This window comes from Lampris incognitus, chromosome 6 (assembly GCF_029633865.1).
Source record: "Lampris incognitus isolate fLamInc1 chromosome 6, fLamInc1.hap2, whole genome shotgun sequence".
NCBI classification, from domain to species: domain Eukaryota; kingdom Metazoa; phylum Chordata; class Actinopteri; order Lampriformes; family Lampridae; genus Lampris; species Lampris incognitus.
The window spans coordinates 3,170,327-3,193,124 of record NC_079216.1 but is presented as its reverse complement, the minus strand read 5'-3'; the positions used below and the strand labels follow the sequence as shown (position 1 = coordinate 3,193,124).

The window sequence follows — 22,798 nt, the reverse complement described above, 5'->3', positions numbered from 1 at the left end:
TCTATCTTGAAGCCGAAATGAACTTTTCATATATAAAACCTTGCAAGACAGCAAATAAACTTTCAGCAACATTTCTTTATTTGTAAATGACTATAATCGTATGTTTATAACTTTAACTGTTCTTAGTTGTCTGTAAAACTGTGGGAGTGATCTAGTCCTCATTAATATTCATCAGCTGATCTTTGAGTGACAGATACAAGCAAGGGTTGTGAAGACGGTGGGCGGGGTTACATATTTTGACGATTTGATATGATTGGCTTTATGTACATGAGTGTCTGATGATGTCTTTAGTACCATAAAAATAAGATCAGTTGAGAGAAGCAGAGCTAGGGGGCGCTCTTTTGGAAAGAGAAAAACTGAATAATACCCTTCATAACTATCTTTTTTTAATAGAAAGATACAGTACAAATTTAACGATGATTACAGTAATAAGTGATGTTGATTACACTATTATTGTTTCAATTTCCACCCGATCTTAACACATCCAGAGTGTGCCAAAGGTCATTTTATATGAGCTGTCGATGTGAGCGGGCTTTGCTGCGTCATGGTGATGAGCATCTGGCGGCTGATCCAGAAATCACAGTGGTCTCTTTCAGACACAAGACTGAGTAGGTCTGGCAGTGCTAATGCATGGGAGGTTTGTGTGCACACTTAAATTATTATTGGAATATATTGGGTAAGTTTATTTTGGCTCCGGGCGGTCTAAAGGCACTGTCAGATTTTCCACAATGCCTCAGCCCAGGGGGGATGTGGGGGGGGGGGCGTAGGAGACGTGCCTAACCAGCCCTGCTAAGCTACGCCGTCCATTCAGAATGCAGGAGTTTTTTCCACCAGGAACTACTCATGTTCTTTTAATACCTTCCTCGAACAGTGGGCTCGGAACCGCATGGCGGGGGATCAGATAACTACAGAAGTCCCAGAATTCTCTTTTTCTATCGATGCAACAAATCCAACCCAGTAGAAAATAATACATTCGAGTGGAAGTCTGGAAAGTTCCATGGTGGCATGGAGCAGCAGTGGTCCTCTTCCAAAAAAAGAAGAAAAAAGAAACCCCACAAAGCTGAAAGAAGACATGAGAGGAAGACGTCATCGGAATAATTAGGCCCGAGGAACGTTAAGGAATAGTTAGTGGGGACGCGGGAAGCTTTCTGTCAAAGAATAACAACGAAATGAGCCATGTTTGTTTTCTTTCTTGGGTTGTTTTCAGGACAACATGGGTATTCGGCAGCTCTTAATGGAGACGGAAAGCTGGAATCAATTTCAGTCCAGCTCCTTTGAAACCTTATTTTGGGACTAGTACGTTACTATGAGAGCAATTTAACTTTACTGACAAACCTCCGTTTGTTATGTAACAAAAGGACTGAAGTGTTTGATGTTGTGACATCCATGTGGCTTTATCTGGACATCTAATTACATATTTGATCTAAATGTTTATTTCTGTTCACTGTTTTGTTGTATTTCTCTCCGTAGCTCTTTTTCTATTTTATTCTCTTTTCTCCCCAGTTGTACTTGGCCAATTACCCCACTCTTCCGAGCCGTCCTGGTCTCTGCTCCACCTCCTCTGCTGATCCGGGGAGGGCTGCAGACTACCACATGCCTCCTCCCATACATGTGGAGTCACCAGCCGCTTCTTTTCCCCTGACAGTGAGGAGTTTCACCAGGGGGATGTAGCATGTGGGAGGATCCCGCTATTCTCTCCAGTTCCTCCTCCCCCCTGAACTGGTGCCCCAACTGGCCAGAGGAGGCGCTAGTGCAGCGACCAGGACACATACCCACATCTGGCTTCCCACCCGCAGACACGGCCAATTGTGTGTGTAGGGATGCCCAACCAAGCAGGGGATAACACGGGGATTCGGACCGGCGATTCCTGGGTTGGTAGGCAGCGGAATAGACTGCTACGCTATCCAGATGCCCTTTTATTCTGTTTTCACTTGGTTCTACAGCTATCTTCTCTGTTCTTTTACTCTTGTTCTTGTCCTTGAGCTCTGGAAAGGTTCTCTACAAACACTCTGTGTAGTTTCATTTAGTTTTATAATCATCATCTGTTTCGGCTGACGGGCGGCCTACCTCCTCCCAGGTGAAGGATGTGAGGTCTAGTTCGTCGCCGTCCAGGTAGCGCAGGTCCCCATGCTGCGGCGGCTCGTCCACCATGAAGTCAATGTTGACGGAACTGTAGAAGGGATGCGAGATGTTCAGGATGTCTGCAGTAACGGAAGCGCCGGCACCTTCCCTGACGGTGAAGTTGAGGGAGTGGACGGGGATGAGGCGAGGGACGATGTTCACAGACACCTGCAGGCCCTCCACCGTCGTGAAGCCATTACTCACGTCTGCCCTGAATGCATCGCTGCCCTGCAAGATGGTGGACAATAAAAACAACCGCTTTTGATACAATACTGACAGTCAGTTTTTAGGCTTTTTCATATTCATGGAAATGTTTGAAAATGCCAATAATTCTTAGACACTATGACCTGGACATTTCTAGTGACAGACAAGACTTCAACTTGAGGATGTTGAGTTATGGCCTTGTGTTTTTTTTTTTTTTGGATCCCCCCCCCCCCTTTTCTTCCCAATTGTACTTGGCCAATTACGCCACTCTTCTGAGCCGTCCTGGTCTCTGCTCCACCCCCTCTGCTGATCCAGGGAGGGCTGCAGACTACCACGTGCCTCCTCCTTACATGTGGAGTCACCAGTCGCTTCTTTTCACCTGACGGTGAGGAGTTTCACCAGGGGGACGTAGCGTGTGGGAGGATCACGCTATTCCCCCCAGTTCTCTCTCCCCCCGAACAGGTGCCCCGACCGACCAAAGGGGGCGCTAGTGCAGTGACCAGGACACACACCCACATACGGCTTCCCACCTGCAGACAAGGCCATTTGTGTCTGTAGGGACGCCCAACCAAGCCGGAGATAACACGGGGATTCGAACTGGGATCCCCGTGTTAGTAGGCAACGGAATAGACCACTATGCTACCCGGACACCATCTTTAAGACTTTATTCTCACTGAGCTATGATTATCCTGTGGCAGAATCAAAGCAAACGACAGTAAACCTGGACAGACGCCGACACGTAGAGAATGTGTCCCTGGTTGACGTCCTCCTGAGTGAAAGAGTGAATGTAGTCGAGGACGGGCGAGGCGGTGCTGTCAGAGTTGTTCACCAGCATCACCACATGGCCAAGGCGAGGTGGCTCTTTAATGGTAAACACCATTTCTGAGGGCAGGATGTCGGCTTGTTTCACCTACATCAAAACAAAACCATCATGTTGTCACAGGTAACGTACAAGGAGTCTGACTTTCTCAGTTCATAGAATACACACATAATAGTTGGCTTCTCAAGTGGACAAAGAAAAGCTAAAGATGGAATTGAGTAATAATGCAATGTTTAACAATGTTCTGCATTTTTATTCAAACACATCTTTACAGTAGTCCACTTTGAGAAGTCTGGAGTGGTTCTCTGGAGCCCTGAGCTTTGTAATGTTTAGTAGTCAGGCTTCAATTTTACATTCTGTCAGAGGAGCTGGCTCTTATCAAAGTCAACACAAAGTCTGAATAAGCTCCACCAGCCAAGTCAATATTTTACCACTTTTAAAGGCCATGCTGGCAGGCCTTTGTTCAACGTTTCTTTTTCCCCCTCAATAACTCATGAACTGGGTGTCCAGGTGCTTCTTCAGTCAATACTGAGGAGCTCAGAAATATAACCAGAAGAAATGGAAATGAAACCCAACAAGGCAAAAAGTTTTTCTCACACTGTTTCTCGTTCTGAAACTCAACACATAAACATCAACTTATTGTGTTTTGGAGCAAAACTTGAGCTCCATTAATGTAGGACAAAATGCAGGCCGAATCACCTTATAAATTACAGTGGGTTCCAGATACCACTTCGGGGTATACTTAGTGCTCTCTTCTCCACACCTAATAGACTGTAATTTAGTACATAAACTAGATTAAAAGCAACACTGCACATTGATATTTAGTCCTACTTTCATGTGGGTGTAAGAAGCATTTGAGAGAAAGTAAAAAAAAAAAACAAACACTGTGCAGTATCACAAGCCAGTGCTCTTGTTTGAGTCATGTGAAGGGTCTACTTTGCAGAGAGAAAATAAACTTTTACATACAAAGACGATGTGCATTCACACAGTAATGACTACCAGACTGTGTCAGTTACACAATTTTTCTCGATGAACAAAAACAAATGTATGGTGCAGAGATGACAGACCAAAGGAGCAGATGTTTCACTTGTTCGCTGGACTGATTAACACTTGCACCAGTGAATAAGAACAGCACTATTAGATAAAATACATTTCAACCTGTGTTAAGTGTGAGTTTTACGAAGTAAACAGTACCTGGAGGTGGTCATGGTCAATGACGGTATGTTCTCCTTCATAAGAGATGATAACCTTGTTGTTCAAAACTTCAGGTTCAGACAGATAGCCTTGCTTGAATATTTTAATCCTGAATGTTCCCTCCTCAGAAAAACCTTTTGCTTGGACTGTGAAGCTAAATGAGTCCTTGGACCTCAAACTCTCATAGTTATGCTCATATGACACAACGCCCTTCTTCAGGTCCTCCTGGGTGAAGTCGGAGGCCTCAATCCCACTAACAATGATTCTTCCATCACTGGGTGGCGACGTCACCTGGAACTGGATCTCGCTCTCCTCTCTGATGTCTATGTTGGAGTCAGCACTCAAGAGGGTGGTGTTGAGTGTCTTTGTGCCACCATGGTCCATGACGACCATCGTGTTATTTACCACTCGCAGGTAGGGGTCGCCTGCCTGGACCAAGAGCAGTGCGGCAGTCTTGTGGAACCCGTCGGAAACCTGTAGCTGGAAGCGTTCCTGATTGGCACCATGGTGAATGAAGAGGACTTTCTTATCTCTCAGGTCGGCTTGTGTGAAGCGGAAAAGCGGCTGCGAGGGATTGGATGTCAAGACAATGTTGCCAGAGAGGATTCCCTCGCGGCCATAGATGATTTGGGAATCATTGAAACCCAAGTCATCATCTTTGAACTGAATGACATCTGTGGTCAATAAACGTTGTCCATGACGAACCACATTGAAGACTTTATCCACAACTCTAACAGGTACATGCTCATTCTTGGACTGGATCAATATTCTAAAAACACCGCTCAACAATTCTTGGCCGTTAGTTTGAATGTTTGACCGTTCTTTTGCATGATCAAATGCTGTGAAGTGGAACTCATCACTGCTTGTCTTGAGGCCATCATGCTTATAGATGAGTCTGCCAAGCTCAAGGTCTTCATTGCTAAATACTCTGATTGCCCCCTCAAATCTGAGCTGCCCAGGTGGTGACTGTCTTATAAGGCGGCCATACTTTGGGTCTTGGGTTACTTTGTATACAATATCCATAGAGCTTGGTGACTGGATCCAGAGATAGTTTTTGTTCAGAGTGTCTTCCCCACCATGTAAAACAACCAGTCTCTCATTAGTCAAAACAGGAGCATTTGAATCAGCGAGGATGTTTATTGGGTAGGTGTATAAAGGAGAGTACTCATTTGCAGCCAAGACCCTGAACTGGAACTGGTCCACTCTATCCACAGCTCTACGCATCTGGAGTCTGTAGCTTACATGATGTTGCAAAATGTCCTGCTGGGTGAAGCTATCTCCTTCGACTAGCTCCTTGTCCAGCAGAAGTAGAGAGCCCAGTGCCGGAAGCTTAACAAGGACGTAACTTACTGTCACTGGATCTGGAGTTTGCCCTTTGACCTCAGCCTCAAGTTCAGCATGTGTGATTATCTTCTCTTCCTCTCCCTCTATGTCCAGTGGGACCAGGTTTGAAATCTTCACCTGAGCAGGCATGACCTTGACTAAAAAGGTGTTGTTCCAAAGGGTGAACTGTCCCAGATGGATGTCAAATTGAATTTGCTCAACCACAATATCCTCCTGGTTGCTTGAGTCTGTGCTAATATACCTGAGGCGGTCTTGTTCCAAGTCTGACTGATAGAATGTGGTTACTGGTCTAGGAACAGTATTCCTGTTGATAATTTGCAGTTCTCCAAACCTTAAAGGCTGTGTGATGTTATACATGATATCTCCATTACGAGGATGAGCAAGTGCAGCCAGGTCGTTTATACCTATCAGAGAACTGCTCCCTTGAAATAAGAAAAGCCCAGTATTGGTGACAATAGTCATATGTGGCTGCGTCACCGACATCTTGAAAGTGGTCGACTGACTTATTGAGAGTCCATCTGATACTTCTAAGCTCATTTCACTCGCTCTGCCCCCTTTGTGTACGAAATAGATATTGCCATCTTTCAACTGTCTACAGGTGAACTCTGTGATGCTTTTTCCTGGTTGCTGGGCATTCTCCAAGTAACCAACCTCCACAGATGGTTCTGAGGTCACAGTTACGACTAACTCATCACAGCGTGTGTCAGAGTCCACGATTTTGATGAGGTTGGGGCTCAAGCGAGTCCTCCCATGCTCTGTGATAAAAATGTCTCCTCCGCTAAGCTGAGGTATATCATTGACAGGAATAACCTCAACAGGAAGTATGTACTGCTGGGGAGTTTTAAGGCATTCTGGAAGGTATCCGTTTCTCTCAGCAATTACTTCTAATTGGATTTGATCTCTGTGCCTCTCATTTCCATCATGAAGGTACTTAATTTTCTTATTGACGACGTCAAGAAGAGTGAACTTTTGGATGCGTCTTGTGCTAATGTCCATGTCAACTAGTCCATACCAGGGATCATTCATAAGAGTAAAAATTATCTGAGACTGACGCATTTCTACTTTGCTGAGGTCAAATGTGGGGAGAAGGTTGTTTATACCGAGGAAAACTTCTCCACCTTCAGGCACAATTAATGTCGTGACATCCAGGAGTTTTGTTACGTTTCTAAATATCTCTGGAAGGTCGTCTGATGGATGGCAGTGTAGCTCATTGGGATCTACATCAACATACTGAATCCGAACTGGGGCAGCGGTTGTGGTTGCCTCCCCGTCATAATAGCTTGAGTAGTCATAGTCCTCTCCCTCGCACTTAACATGAACATCTTTGGTAACCAAAGCATCTTGTAGGCTTCTATCCTTCTGGTTTACTTTGATTTCTCCCAAGCATCCGATAAAGGATTCGGACGTTATTTCATCTTCCATGCGATTCAAGAACCCGCTATCCCGGAACACCTCCTTCATTTTCCCCTGGACTCCTCCCAAATAGAGATTCCCAACTAAGTCTAATTTTTCTGAGCTTTGGAGAGGGATTGAGGTGGACTGACTGTCTACATTGATGTCAAATTTACTCTGATCAATCTGGATCCTAATTCTATGCCACTGATCATCATCCAGCTGCACTTGGGTGTTTTCCAACACCTTCATGCCACTGCCAATATCCAAAACGCCTTTGAGATAACCCCCAACAACACCAACGGCAATGAAATCAGACTCTCGGCCAGGGTGGAACACAAGCAATGCATCTTCAATGGTGGTTTTCATCAGGATTTCCAAGGTCCGTACGCCGTCGCTAGCCCCACTCCAGGTGGGAAAAGACACAAAAGAATCTGGGCTAATGAAACTGGTTGCTTCTCCATCGCCAGCCTCAAACTCACTGCTGCAAGATTCCTTGGTGTCCTGACAATCTGTCAACACAGAGTTCAGAATATCAAAACCATGGGACTCAAACTTTACATCATTCATGCAACCGCGGAAGGGTGTGATGGCGCTGCTGAGATAAGGGGCATCTAGCTGTCCTATCCCTCCCAGCCAAACACCCAGGTCGATGTTGAGTTCCTCTTCGGCATTGGACATGGGGATGTAAGTTGAGAACAGGTCGTCGATCATCATGGTGAGTTTAGAATCCTGTAACGTGAGTGACACTTTGTGATCGAGGAGGTTGTTTAGTTGGACTCCAACAGAAGAGGACAGTGTGATCTCTCCGGCCCCCATATTCATCCGCGCCTGTGGGGGGAAAAAAAAGGTTTTGATTAACCCAAACATTACATTAGTAACCATTATCCATCCATCCATCATCGGAACCGCTTATCCTGCTCTCAGGGTTGAGGGGATGCTGGAGCCTATCCCAGCAGTCATTGGGTGGTAGGCAAGGAGACACACTGGACAGGCTGCCAGACCATCACAAGGCACGGGTCAATTATCTTTATCGTTATTATCATTATTATCAGGTTAATTAATTATTAAAGGTAAATTATATTTTAAAAAAAAACATCATCCAAAAAAGCCTGTCCTTGAGGATGGATGGATGGGTGGTAGTAACTGTTATGGCAAACCGAATATTTGTATTAGATCCTGTGTATTTGAATTCCTGTACTTAACAGGGTTGTGTGGAACTGTAAATTGTTTTTATGTGTTTGGTCATGTGTGTGTGTGTGTGTGCAAACATTTTTTCTGCACAGTTATGACTGTATGATGAAGAACCTCTCATGGTTGCGGTGAATCAAAACCTTTGAAAAACATTTTGTTCTCGCGATTGCTGGTCCCTCTCTTCATTTACTCTCTAGCTCGCTCGACCAACACTGCTTTCTGTTGCTGCCTGCTCCGAGTCAACCGCGCGCACACGCAACTCACAGCTATGGTTGTGTCAGACCAGGCAGCGACAGTGTGAAAACCAAAACATTATGTATTCGGGTATGAGTCTTGAAAGTAAACGAGAAGTCGATCATATTACGCAAGTCAGCAAATCATTCAGTGCTGATCTCAGCACAGGAAAACTGAAGGAACACTAGATGAACCAAAAATCTGTTGCTACTACTACTACTTTCAGCTGCTCCCGTTAGGGGGCGCCACAGCGGATCATCCGTCTCCATCTCTTCCTGTCCTCTGCATCTTCCTCTTTCACACCAGCCACCTGCATGTCCTCCCTCACCACATCCATAAACCTCCTCTTTGGCCTTCCTCTTCTCCTCTTCCCTGGCAGCTCCATATTCAGCATCCTTCTCCCAATATACCCAGCATCTCTCCTCCAGACATGTCCAAACCATCTCCATCTTGTCTCTCTTGCTTTGTCTCCAAACCGTCCAACCTGAGCTGTCCCTCTAATATACTCCTACCTAATCCTGTCCTTCTTCATCACTCCCAATGAAAATCTTATCATCTTCAACTCTGCCACATCCACCTCCAGCTCCACCTCCTGTCTTTTCATCAGTGCCACTGTCTCCAAATCATATAACATAGCTGGTCTCACAACCATCTTGTAAACCTTCCCTTTAACTCTTGCTGGTACCCTTCTGTCACAAATCACTCCTGACACTCTTCTCCACCCACTCCACCCTGCCTGCACTCTCTTCTTCACCTCTCTTCTGCACTCCCGTTACTTTGAACAGTTGACCCCAAGTATTTAATCTTATCCACCTTCGTCACCTCTACTCCTTGCACATAGGTATTCTGTCTTGCTCCTCCTGACTTTCATTCCTCTTCTCTCCAGTGCATACCTCCACCTCTCCAGGCTCTCCTCAACCTGCACCCTACTCTTACTACAGATCACAATGTCATCCGCAAACATCATCGTCCACACAGACTCCTGCCTGATCTCATCCGCCAACCTGTCCATCACCATTGCAAACAAGAAAATGCTCAGAGCTGATCCTTGATGTAATCCCACCTCCACCTTGAACCCATCTGTCATTCCAACCACACACCTCACCACTGTCACACCTCCCTCATACATATCCTGCACCACTCCTACATACTTCTCTGCCACTCCCGACTTCCTCATACAATACCACACCTCCTCTCTCGGTACCCTGTCGTATGCTTTCTCTAAATCCACAAAGACACAATGTACCTCCTTCTGGCCTCCTCTATACTTCTCCATCAACATTCTCAAAGCAAACATCACATCTGTGGTGCTCTTTCATGGCATGAAACCATACTGCTGCTGCTGATCATCACCTCTCCTCTTAACCCAGCTTCTATTACTCTTTCCCATATCTTCATGCTGTGTCTGATCATCACCTCTCCTCTTAACCTAGCTTCTATTACTCTTTCCCATATCTTCATGCTGTGTCTGATCACCACCTCTCCTCTTAACCTAGCTTCTATTACTCTTTCCCATATCTTCATGCTGTGTCTGATCATCACCTCTCCTCTTAACCTAGCTTCTACTACTCTTTCCCAAATCTTCATGCTGTGGCTGATCACCACCTCTCCTCTTAACCTAGCTTCTATTACTCTTTCCCATATCTTCATGCTGTGGCTGATCATCACCTCTCCTCTTAACCTAGCTTCTACTACTCTTTCCCAAATCTTCATGCTGTGGCTGATCACCACCTCTCCTCTTAACCTAGCTTCTACTACTCTTTCCCATATCTTCATGCTGTGTCTGATCACCACCTCTCCTCTTAACCTAGCTTCTACTACTCTTTCCCATATCTTCATGCTGTGGCTGATCAACTTTATACCTCTGTAGTTGCTACAGTTCTGCACATCACCCTTATTCTTGAAAATCGGTACCAGTATGCTTCTTCTCCACTCCTTAGGCATCCTCTCACTTTCCAAGATTGTGTTAAACAATCTAGTTAAAAACCCCACTGCCACCTCTCCTAAACATCTCCATGCCTCCACAGGTATGTCATCTGGAACAACCCCCTTTCCACTCTTCGTCCTCTTCATAGCTGCCCTCACTTTCTCCTTGCTAATCCACTGCACTTCCTGATTCACTATCCCCACATCATCCAACCTTCTCTCTCTCTCATTTTCTTCATTCATCAGCCCCTCAAAGTACTCCTTCCACCTTCTCAACACACTCTCCTCACTTGTCAGCACATTTCCATCTCTATCCTTCATTGCCCTAATGTGCTGTACATCCCCACGTCCCACAGACCCCACCTCGAAACTTACAGGACCTAAGGGAACTGCTGTCAACATCTTGGTGCCAGATACCAGAGGACACCTTCAGAGGTCTGTGAAGTCCATACCCGATGGGTCAGAGCTGTTTTAGCAGGGGAACCTACTCAATATTAGGCAGGTGGTCTAAATGTTTTGGCTGATGGGTGTATAATATATGTATTTTTATGTGGCAGCTTTTATGTCCAAGATAATTTCCCTCGGGACAAATAAAGTAATCTTGAATCTTGAAAATGTATACACGTTGATGCTATTTTGAATAATTCTCGCCCACTAAAGAATACTGAAGAAATGGCTTTCAGACATGAATGCCAGATAAGGCAAATTCATTTTTGTTCAGCCTTGAGTTTAAATAGCCCCTCTTTTATCGCTGTGGAGAAAAGAAACAAGGCTGGCTCATAGAGACGGCATAAAATCTCCCCTCATTTCAAATGCAAGGACACTTTCCTTTCTGAGGACAATCCATGTTAATGTTTGCAAAAGCACATCTGATGCTAAGTCTGCTACTCTCAGACTTCGTTAAGCAATTAGCCTAAGAATTAAAATGTCATGCCTCATTCTGTCGAGCAAGCTAGTGACAACAACACAAGAAAGCAATTTATCATGTTTTTAAAAGGCCGCCTAATAGAATTTCTTATGAATGGGCCCCAGCAAATGCAATTCTGCTCTGCAGGGACGTGTGCGGGAAGACAGTGAAGACATGCTTCAGCTGTATGCTTAATACACACACATAAAGTCAACACCTTCACATACGATTTGATATGTAGCTCAAACAGTTGTGTGAGATTTTAAAGACGTCAGAGATTTCTGGTATGGGAAGTTGTTTTACACGTCAGGTCTACAGGTTTACAACTGAAGATAAATCCATATGGACTGTTGTCCAGCTGATGTAAGAACTTCCACCACGTTACGCCGTCATCGACTGGCCTTCAACCATCTCACAGCCACAAAACCCAGCACACCATTCACCCACTGCACTGGGAAGTATGGAAAACGCTGCAGCGCAGAAGGCCTGCTGTGATATTAAAATAAATCAACATTACATTGGTACTGGTATGGCTAGGAGCCACCGAATATGTCAAAGTAAAAATAGATCCTCCAAACAAAAAAATAAACAAAACAAAACGGTATGGGCAGCTGCTTTTGGCTGTGAGACACACTTTTTCCTTTGGTTTTTTGGAATCCCCCCCCCCCTTTCCCCCTCATTTGTACTTGGCATATTACCCCACTCTTCCAAGCCGTACTGGTCTCTGCTCCACCCCCTCTGCTGATCCGGGAGGGCTGCAGACTACCACGTCTCCTCCCATACAGTCACCAGCCACTTATTTTCACCTGACAGTGAGGAGTTTCACCAGGGGGGCGTAGCATGTGGAAGGATCACACTATTCCCCCCCAGTTCCCCCTGCCCCCCCGAACAGGTGCCCCAATCGTCCAGAGGAGGCGCTAGTGCAGCAATCAGGACACAAACCCACATCAGGCTTCCCACCCACAGACACGGCCAATTGTGTCTGTAGGGACCAAACCGGAGGTAACACGAGGATTCGAACAGGCGATCCTTGTGTTGGTAGGCAACAGAATAGACCGCTACACTACCCGGACGCCCCCAGTGTGAAAGTTTAAAGGTTATTTGATTGCTTGACTGGTTGATCGATTACATTGCGTCGGTCTCTCTCCATTTTGAACAGATTAAACTAAAATGTCGGTAGACGTGTGACACGTCACTGCCACCTCCATGTCTGTTCATACCATCCAGTACAAACGGACCTGCGGACCGCCTCACCTGTAGTTTCCCGTTTTGGAGCTCCAGGAAAAGGTAATCCTGCATTCCTGCCGCCAGGAGAAGCAGCCCGCTCCGTCGGCTGGTCTTAAACTGGAGGGACAACTGGAAGGAGGAGACATCCTGGATGGCCTGTATGCTGCAGGAACTGTCGCCAAAGTAGGAAGCTGTGGAAGGAGATGAGCCGCGTTAGCATCAGGATGTTACAGGACCCAGAAAACTGCAGCTCGCAGGTCAAAGTCATGTAGCTCAAAATAGTACAACGCTATACTTCTCCCCTCAATGACAACCTCGTATTTGTAATTAAACATTTAGCTTCAATTTTTATTCTTATATTTTTTGATTTTCCCCCTTTTTCTCCACAACTGTACTTGGCCAATTACCCCCCTCTTCTGAGCCGTCCCGGTCTCTGCTCCACCCGCTCTGCTGATGCGGGGAGGGCTGCAGACCACCACATGCCTCCTCCCATACATGTGGAGTCGCCAGCCGCTTCTTTTCACCTGACAGTGAGGAGTTTCACCGGGGGGTCGTAGCGCGTGGGAGGATCACGCTATCCCCCCCTCCCCCCTGAACAGGCGCCCCGACCGACCAGGGGAGGCGCTAGTACAGCGACCAGGACACATACCCACATCCGGCTTCCCACTGGCAGATATGACCAATTGTATTTATAGGGACGCCCAAACACGCTGGAGGCAACAGGGGGATTTGAACCGGCGATCCCCGTGTTGGTAGGCAATGGAATAGACCGCTACGCCACCTGGACGCCCGGTTTAATTTTTTTATGAAGCCCTCGATCACAAGTTAGTTACAGCTCATAAGGCTTCCATAGGGTCAGCCCACAGGGGCCACAGATAGAGAAATGACCCCCCCCGCTACGCTCGGACCCTCAACCGAGGTGAGGAAAACAGATAGAGAAATGACCCCCCCCCCCTACGCTCGGACCCTCAACCGAGGTGAGGAAAACAGATAGAGAAATGACACTCCGCCCCCGGCTAAACTGAGGTGAGGAAAAACTCCACTAGAAAAACTAATAGGACAAAGAAAGGGGCTGAAATATTAGGAAGACAATAACTGGCCCTGGCCGAGAAGGCTGTCTTCTCCAGGGTGCACAGACGTGTAACAGACATAAAACACAATGAGCCAGACTCAACAAAACTTCCCATGGAGGAAGAGAGACACTGCCAAGTATACGGCAAAGAAGACATTCTAGAAACACAATTAACATCCATCCATCCATTACCGGACCGCTTGTCCTGCTCTCAGGGACAAGGAGCCTGTCCCAGCAGCCACTGGGCGGCAGGCGGGGAGACACCTTTAATTCATTTAAATGCGTTTCTGTCTTTTTTTGCAATTTGTTGGCTGAATCCTGTCATGTTTTGGTCTCTCCTGGACACTTGTGTTCTTAGGTAGTGTTACGACTTTTGTTTTTTTGATTTATTTTAATTGCTGCACCGCTCCATCCATCATATTTACTTTGCCATAAATAAACGTGAACCAAACTAGAGTTAGGGCTACATACGCATTAAGAAAATTAAGATCATATCATAATGGTCTGTCTGTCTGTCTGTCCGTCCATCCATCTGTCTGTCTGCCCGTCCATCCATCTGTCTTTCTATCTGTCCATTCATCTGTCTATCTTTCTGTCAAACCATCTGTCTTTCTGTTCGTCCATCTGTCTGTCCGTCCATCTGTCTTTCTGTCTGTCCAACCATCTGTCTTTCTGTTCGTCCATGTGTCTGTCCGTCCATGTGTCTGTCTGTCCATCCATCTGTCTATCTGTCCATCCGTCTTGTCTGTCCATCCATCAATCCATCCATCTGCCTGTCTGTTTGTCCATCTGTCTGTCCGTCTTTCGATTTTCTTGACAACTATTCATCCAAACAAGCTCAACCTTCTCCACACTCAGACATCAAATTTCCCCTGCAGGTGCAAGTTGAATGGGCACTGCACCAACACACACACACACACACACACACACACACACACACACACACACACACACACACACACGTGTGTGTGTGTGTGTGTGTAAACAACCATGTAAATGTCCAATTAACATAAGTAAAAGGACAAAAGTAATTTTTTATTAATAGTAAAAAACTGGCTAATGAATAAAAGTTCATTTGCATTGGTGGGAGTCTCTTCTTGACCTTCCTCACAGTGACAGACAGCCTCCTCCTGCCACCATCATAATCCATCCGAGAGGGACTCGTCACACGGGGAATTCTGATGTGGAAGTTCGGAGAAATCAATTAGACGAGCTCCCCCTCCTCCTCCTCCTGTCGCGGTACAGCGTCGCTCCTTCAGGGTGGAGCGGCTTTATCAGGCCTCCTCCAGCTGTCGGTGGCTCGCCTGACCTCAGAGGGATGTGCTGGCCGAGGCAGCCGTCATTCTCTCGCCCAGAGCGGAGCGCCCGCGGGCGCAGGGGGCTTCCCTGGCTCAAGACGGGTCGCGTCCTGAAGATATGCAAATGGAGCCCCCGCCTCACACTGCAGTCTCCGGAGCCCCCGACCAAACGACCACGGAGGAAGTAATTGACTTCCCCTTGCTGCTGCTCTCAGATTAAGCTGGACGGCCTCCAGGACCAGGTCTCACGGAGGAAGGGGAGCTCCCACAAGCGGCTGATTCGCCTCGTTGGTGGGGTGAAAGCCGAAGACTTTAAAACTTGGAAGATGGTGAGGAAGGCCCTCTCCTGTTGACGACACGACGCTAACACTGTGAAGGACACTGTGAGTGTTTTGGATATTTTAACCCTCGTTTGACAGATATGTGGGCAGCCACAACACATTTACAACCCACAGTGTCACAAAATACACACACACTTTGGACAAAGATCTGCTGGGCGTTCAACAGACTCAGATGTTAATTCAGTTCATCCATCCATCCATCCATTATCCAGCCTGCTCTCAGGGTCGTGGGGATGCTGGAGCCTATCCCAGCAGTCATTGGGTGGCAGGTGGGGAGACACCCTGGACAGGCCGCCAGGCCATCACAGCCCCACCCACCCCCACCCACACACACAGCTAGGGACAATGTAGTACGGCTGATTCACCTGACCTACATTTCTTTGAACTGTGGGAGGAAACCCACGCAGACACGGGGAGAACATGCAAACTCCACACAGAGGACGACCCGGGACGACCCCCAAGGTTGGACTACCCCGGGGCTCAAACCCAGGACCTACTTGCTGCGAGGCGACTGCGCTAACCACTGCGTCACCGTGCCGCCTAATTCAATTTAATGGAACTTTATTATTGGGGATTATACGTTTGGTCGTGTGTGTCCGTGGCTAATCTCACAAACTGCTGACCTATCAGCCTGATGCCTTGTGCACAGTTAGGGCTATAGGATGAAGAACCTCTCGTGGTCGCGGTGATTCAAAACCTCCACAAAACCTTTGTTTTTATCTCTGCTCCCTCTCTCCATTCACTCTCTAGCACGCTCGACCAACGCTGCTTTCCATCACTGTCTGCGCCGAGTCAACTGTGCGCGACTCACATCTACGGTTGAGTCAGATGGGACAGCGACAGTGTCAGAACCAAAACATGATGTATTCAGGTATGAATCCTTAAAGTCAACGAGAAGTCGATCGTATTCCACAGTCCCGCAAATCATTCACTGCTGAGCTCAGCACAGGAGAACTGGAGGAACCAACAAGCTTCTTCGTCTTTCAGCTTGTTCCCTGTTTCCCAGGGGGCGCCACAGCGGATTTGATAGTTTCCATCGGGACCCTGTGAGGGCACAGCACCGATGGTGGTCGTTGTTAACCTGGGCCTTGACCGATCCGCTATGGTCAATCCGCATACTGACTTGACAAAATGTTATGCTGGATGCCCTTCCTGGCACAACCACTAACCCTATGGACGGGGGCACAGGTAAGGCACTGGACGCCATCCCAGTATTCATCGACCTGCGCCCATGCCTGTCGCCATAGTGACAGAGCTGTTCTGCTACGTATGAAACCCTGACCTTTTTCACCTTGTGTATAAAAATACCACGTCAACAGTAGGATTACTCACAGTCAGAGCTGGAGGTCATCTCAGCAGCTACAAGAGAACAGCTCCATGGCTGAGCTATGTTTTCTTCCCGCTGTTTTCTGAATGGAAGTCAGCCACCTTCATTCATTCATATCACGAAACCACGACGGTTCAACACATGTGAAGTCTTTTAACAAGGGCTCTGATATTACGACACCTGACCTCTGTCATTTCATGTCAGACTTGTTGTTTTGTGTGAGGGTCCACCTAGGAGGCTGCACATCCCCACACTGACAGGCCACACGTTATTAGCTAGGTTTGTTAGCTTGAGCACTGCATATTACCGACTTCTTATTTAATCTATATTTCCTGTTCAATCGACTTGGGTGCTGTCCAAAAGTCTTACACTGACAGGAAAACAGTTTGTTTCTGTCCATACGCGTGTGTGTATGATGACGGGGAGATGGAACGCCTGGTGGAGATCTGCAGGACTCTACTGAGGACACTCGTCTAGTTCACCATTAAACCCCTCGCGGCAGTGTTGGATGACGACAGTTATTCTTCCAGGATGGTTCAGCCTAACACGGCATGATGTGAGATAGTGGTTAAGTTTAAGGTCAGAGGTAGTTTCACTGCTATATCTTGCTACGTGTCCATACACATGCAGAAGGGTTTCTTGCTCATCACATAGCAAATCCTTCTTAATAGCATCCATATTGAGACGCTCTGGGGTGAGAGCTGGCTCTGACAGGGTCTGGAACAGACGTCTGAGGAGGATCTGAACCCAGGACATCGTGTCTGAAGCAGCACACGGCCGAACCAGTCTACTGTCCAGGTCCAAAGGACCAAAAGGGTTCCTGAAAAATCAACTTAGCATTTCCACAGAGCTTGGCAGGAAGTGGGATGAAACGCCACCACTTCATTAGTCCAAAATAACAGCTCGAGATATAAGAAACCAAACATTCACACCCATCACTATAAATGGAGAAACTATTTCCCAGTAGGCTTCACAGTGTGTGTATGTGTGTGTGTGTGTGTGTGTGAGGCCAGCCAGCATGTGTGTTGGAGCTATCCACAGGAATGCTGTGCTGCCAGCTCCAGACACTGAAGGGTACATCTGTCCTTTGCGTTCTCTTCTAGTAAATGAACTCTTCTGTTCCAAATCTGAAACAAATGCTGAAGAACTGAACAAAGACAACCATTTTGATCTCAGCAAAGACGGAAGAAAAGCCTTCATCATCTCGCCCATGCCTATGTGATTACACTCAGAGGCGTCGGCTTTAAGCTCCATGGGCGCTTCATCACAAATCAAGTCAGTGATGAACGGCCCCCACATGGAGCCCAAAACACCCCGCCGCTGCTCCTGTGGTGGAATTACAACAACACTTCCTTTGCCATCATCACAGGTGGAACATAATGAGGTAATATGACGTGATGATGAGCCGGCAACATGACGTGAAATCACCAGAACCAGATGAGAGAAAACCAAATGCACCAAACCAAGCGAAGAGACCAGATCCTGTGCTTCAAACAGAAGAAGAAGAATGCAGGCTGGAATACAAATGCAATTTCCATCCATCCATCATCCGAACCGCTTATCCTGCTGTCAGGGTGGCGGGGATGCTGGAGTCTATCCCAGCAGTCACTGGGTGGCACTAGTCACATTATGATATTTACTAGCCACTTTACGACATTTACTAGTCACATTATGATATTTACTAGTCACATTATGATATTTACTAGTCACATTATGATATTTACTAGCCACTTTACGATATTTACTAGTCACATTATGATGTTTACTAGTCACTTTATGATATTTACTAGTCACATTAACCTATTTACTGGTCAAATTACGATATTTACTAGTCCATCCATCCATCCATTATTCAAGCCACTTATCCCAATTGGGGTAGTGGGATGCTGGAGCCTATCTCAGATATTTACTGGTCACATTAGCACTGAATGTACTTCCCATATCATATTTTCTAGTCATATCATATTTTCTGGTCATATACACTACCGTTCAAAAGTTTGGGATCACCCAAACAATTTCGTGTTTTCCATGAAAAGTCACACTTATTCACCACCATATGTTGTGAAATGAATAGAAAATAGAGTCAAGACATTGACAAGGTTAGAAATAATGATTTGTATTTGAAATAAGATTTTTTTTACATCAAACTTTGCTTTCGTCAAAGAATCCTCCATTTGCAGCAATTACAGCATTGCAGACCTTTGGCATTCTAGCTGTTAATTTGTTGAGGTAATCTGGAGAAATTGCACCCCACGCTTCCAGAAGCAGCTCCCACAAGTTGGATTGGTTGGATGGGCACTTCTTTGAGCAGATTGAGTTTCTGGAGCATCACATTTGTGGGGTCAATTAAACGCTCAAAATGGCCAGAAAAAGAGAACTTTCATCTGAAACTCGACAGTCTATTCTTGTTCTTAGAAATGAAGGCTATTCCATGCGAGAAATTGCTAAGAAATTGAAGATTTCCTACACCGGTGTGTACTACTCCCTTCAGAGGACAGCACAAACAGGCTCTAACAGGTACTATTTAATGAAGATGCCAGTTGGGGACCTGTGAGGCGTCTGTTTCTCAAACTAGAGACTCTAATGTACTTATCTTCTTGCTCAGTTGTGCAACGCGGCCTCCCACTTCTTTTTCTACTCTGGTTAGAGCCTGTTTGTGCTGTCCTCTGAAGGGAGTAGTACACACCGGTGTAGGAAATCTTCAATTTCTTAGCAATTTCTCGCATGGAATAGCCTTCATTTCTAAGAACAAGAATAGACTGTCGAGTTTCAGATGAAAATTCTCTTTTTCTGGCCATTTTGAGCGTTTAATTGACCCCACAGATGTGATGCTCCAGAAACTCAATCTGCTCAAAGAAGTGCCCATCCAACCAATCCAACTTGTGGGAGCTGCTTCTGGAAGCGTGGGGTGCAATTTCTCCAGATTACCTCAACAAATTAACAGCTAGAATGCCAAAGGTCTGCAATGCTGTAATTGCTGCAAATGGAGGATTCTTTGACGAAAGCAAAGTTTGATGTAAAAAAAATCTTATTTCAAATACAAATCATTATTTCTAACCTTGTCAATGTCTTGACTCTATTTTCTATTCATTTCACAACATATGGTGGTGAATAAGTGTGACTTTTCATGGAAAACACAAAATTGTTTGGGTGATCCCACACTTTTGAACGGTAGTGTATTTTCTAGTCATATCATATTTTCTAATCATATCGTACTTTCTGGTCATATATTTTCTAGTCATATTTTCTGGTCATATGTTTTCTGGTCATATATTTTCTGGTCATATCATATTTTCTGGTCATATCATATTTTCTAGTCATATCATATTTTCTGGTCATATATTTTCTGGTAATATCATATTTTCTGGTCATATATTTTCTAGTCATATATTTTCTGGTCATATATTTTCTAGTCATATCATATTTTCTGGTCATATATTTTCCAGTCATATCATATTTTCTAGTCATATTTTCTGGTCATATAATATTTTCTGGTCATATCATATTTTCTGGTCATATATTTTCTAGTCATATTTTCTGGTCATATCATATTTTCTAGTCATATCATTTTCTAGTCATATCCTATTTTTTGGTCATGCTGCGCATGAAGAAAGCTGAACCGTCACACAAGGCATCTTTGAGTCAAAGCTTTCAGTCATTTTCCAGCATGGAGGCCTTTCTGCAGAGGTTTGGAGGATGCTACAGTCAGTCAGCTCAGAGAACTGTGGGTTTGGCCGAGTTCTTCCAAACAAAAGAGTAATGCTAATTACAAGGGAGCCTTTGGGCTGCAACTGAAAAAAGAAGAGGAAAAAGAATCTTTCCTTCAAGGCAACTGCATTAACAAAGAAAATCGCAATGAGCTTCATGGTCCTTAACCTGGGCTTTTGTTGGATTCTTTGTGGAGAGGGGGGATAAAAAGCTGAAGGAGACGATGCCAAGCCAGTCCTGCCTGAGGACGTTGTGAGCAGAGAGGCACGTTTTCAGACCCGGCACAATGGTTCTGCTCTCCGCCGTCTACCTGCAACTCATTAGTGACCAAAACCCCGAGAAGCTCTGAAAAGAAAAGCTGTTTAGATAGAAGTTCATTTTCAGGAGGCCGGCGTGTGTGTGTGTGTGGGAGAGAGAGAATCCCCTTATTCTGTGGTGCTGCTTCACCGTCCCCCCCCTCTTAAATCCTGCACTGACAAGTGTTGGCTCACTCAGGCAGGTGTGTGTGTGTGTGTGTGTGTGTGTGTGTGTGTGTGTGTGTGTGTGTGTGTGTGAAGAAGATTTATGCCAGCATAGAGAGTGTAGTGAGTTGATGTGGGGACGCCGTGTGATCCCTCCCTCCTCACACTGCCTCATTGTGTGGAGGCGGAGGAGGAGGAGGAGGAGGAGGAGGAGGAGGTCTGGTCTCAGGCCAGTGCAGATGGCTATAATTTGATGACTGGCTGAGCCTGTATTTATAATGCTGGGAGGAAACTAAGAGCCCCCCCCTCTCACCCCTCTCTCTCGTGCAGCAAGGAGCCAGTGAATTCCCCCCTTGTCTCTCCCTCTCTCCTCTTCCCCCTCCTCTCCTGCCCGCTCTTTAAGGTGCCATCTAACAAAACTTCCGCAGAGAGGCCACAGAAGGCAGAGATGGACGGAGGACGCTGTGGTGTCCTGGGACTGGTCTGTGTCCATGACTCATATTCAGCTCACTACCAAATGAGGTTTTCTGGGCACACTCAGACACACGCCAACAACACACATCCTGAGTCACACACAAACACACACACACACACACACACACGCACACACACAAATTTGTGTCACCCTGCTTTGCATTGGTTGTTTTAGGAAATGGTTAGACTGAATACAGAACCACAAGTACAAAAACTCATTAAAGCTACAGTCCTGAATCTACTGGTGTTACTGGACCAGTGTGTCTCTATGTAGGTGGTGGTGTTACTGGACCAGTGTGTCTCTATGTAGGTGGTGGTGTTACTGGACCAGTGTGTCTCTATGTAGGTGTTGTGTTACTGGACCAGTGTGTCTCTATGTAGGTGTTGTGTTACTGGACCAGTGTGTCTCTATGTAGGTGGTGGTGTTACTGGACCAGTGTGTCTCTATGTAGGTGGTGGTGTTACTGGACCAGTGTGTCTCTATGTAGGTGTTGTGTTACTGGACCAGTGTGTCTCTATGTAGGTGTTGTGTTACTGGACCAGTGTGTCTCTATGTAGGTGGTGGTGTTACTGGACCAGTGTGTCTCTATGTGGGTGGTGGTGTTACTGGACCAGTGTGTCTCTATGTAGGTGGTGGTGTTACTGGACCAGTGTGTCTCTATGTAGGTGGTGGTGAGGTGAGTGTGGGCTGAGCTTCATTCCAAATGAATGAGAGTCAGCAGGGCTGTTGTGTCAGAAACAAACCAGAAAACCTGGTGGAACCTGAGTAATACTTATTGAGTGGGCCCTGTGATGGCCTGGCGGCGGCCTGTACAGGGTGTCTCCCCGCCTGCCGCCCAATGATTGCTGGGATAGGCTCCAGCATCCCCGCGACCCTGAGCAGGATAAGCGGTTTGGATAACGGATGGATGGATGCAGTACTATGTGTTGGTAAAGGTCTTCTGCCAGCTTGTTCTGTCATATCTGCTGGTTAGACACAACACCTTCACTTGTTCTTCTAACTCAACACTACCTACCTTCTTCTTCCTCATCTGGCTGCTATGATGAAGATTGACACATTATGCTCCCTGTCATTTTCCTGGTAAAGTCCTCCGAGACACCAGGCATCCCTATCACACCGCTGCAGTGTGCAGGATGTGGAGGTTCATGCATTGACTACTGTCCTGAATAGCCCACAGTAATCAGGTGTGAGGAAAGCACACACTTTTGCATGTTAAAGTCCAGCGTTGCAGCTTTAACAGAAGCACAGTTCAGCTCCTGTCACACCGGCGTCGTGCACATGTACAACACTGCAAGTAAATCAACGAGGCTTTTATTCAAACACAATCACTCTTTTTATGGTTATTAAAATGTGCTGAAAAAAAATGTGGAATGACTCGGCCGTTATGAGAGCAGGGATACCGAGTGTGTGTTTTCCTCTGTGAGTGCCGCCATGGCAACATGGCCCGAGAGCCAAACAAAGCATCTGCTGACGTCGGCCATGGTTAAAGCTGGGCTGGTCGGGCTATAAATAGTGGTTGTGTTGGTCATTTGTCTGCCTCGCTGGGCCGGGCC

At 46.2% G+C, this 22,798-nt stretch overlaps 1 protein-coding gene across 1 annotated transcript in view; it reads right to left on the bottom strand.

Moving 5' to 3' along the window:
- The window catches only part of cspg4 (chondroitin sulfate proteoglycan 4), a 106,899-nt gene that overhangs the window by 34,182 nt on the left and 49,919 nt on the right, over nt 1-22,798 (bottom strand). Inside the window, exons 2-5 of the mRNA XM_056282195.1 lie at nt 12,591-12,754; nt 4,340-7,906; nt 3,047-3,235; nt 2,068-2,349 (exon numbers count right to left, since the gene is read on the bottom strand). Of these exons, the coding sequence (XP_056138170.1) occupies nt 2,068-2,349; nt 3,047-3,235; nt 4,340-7,906; nt 12,591-12,754 (4,202 nt within the window). The remainder of the gene's footprint in view (nt 1-2,067; nt 2,350-3,046; nt 3,236-4,339; nt 7,907-12,590; nt 12,755-22,798) is intronic.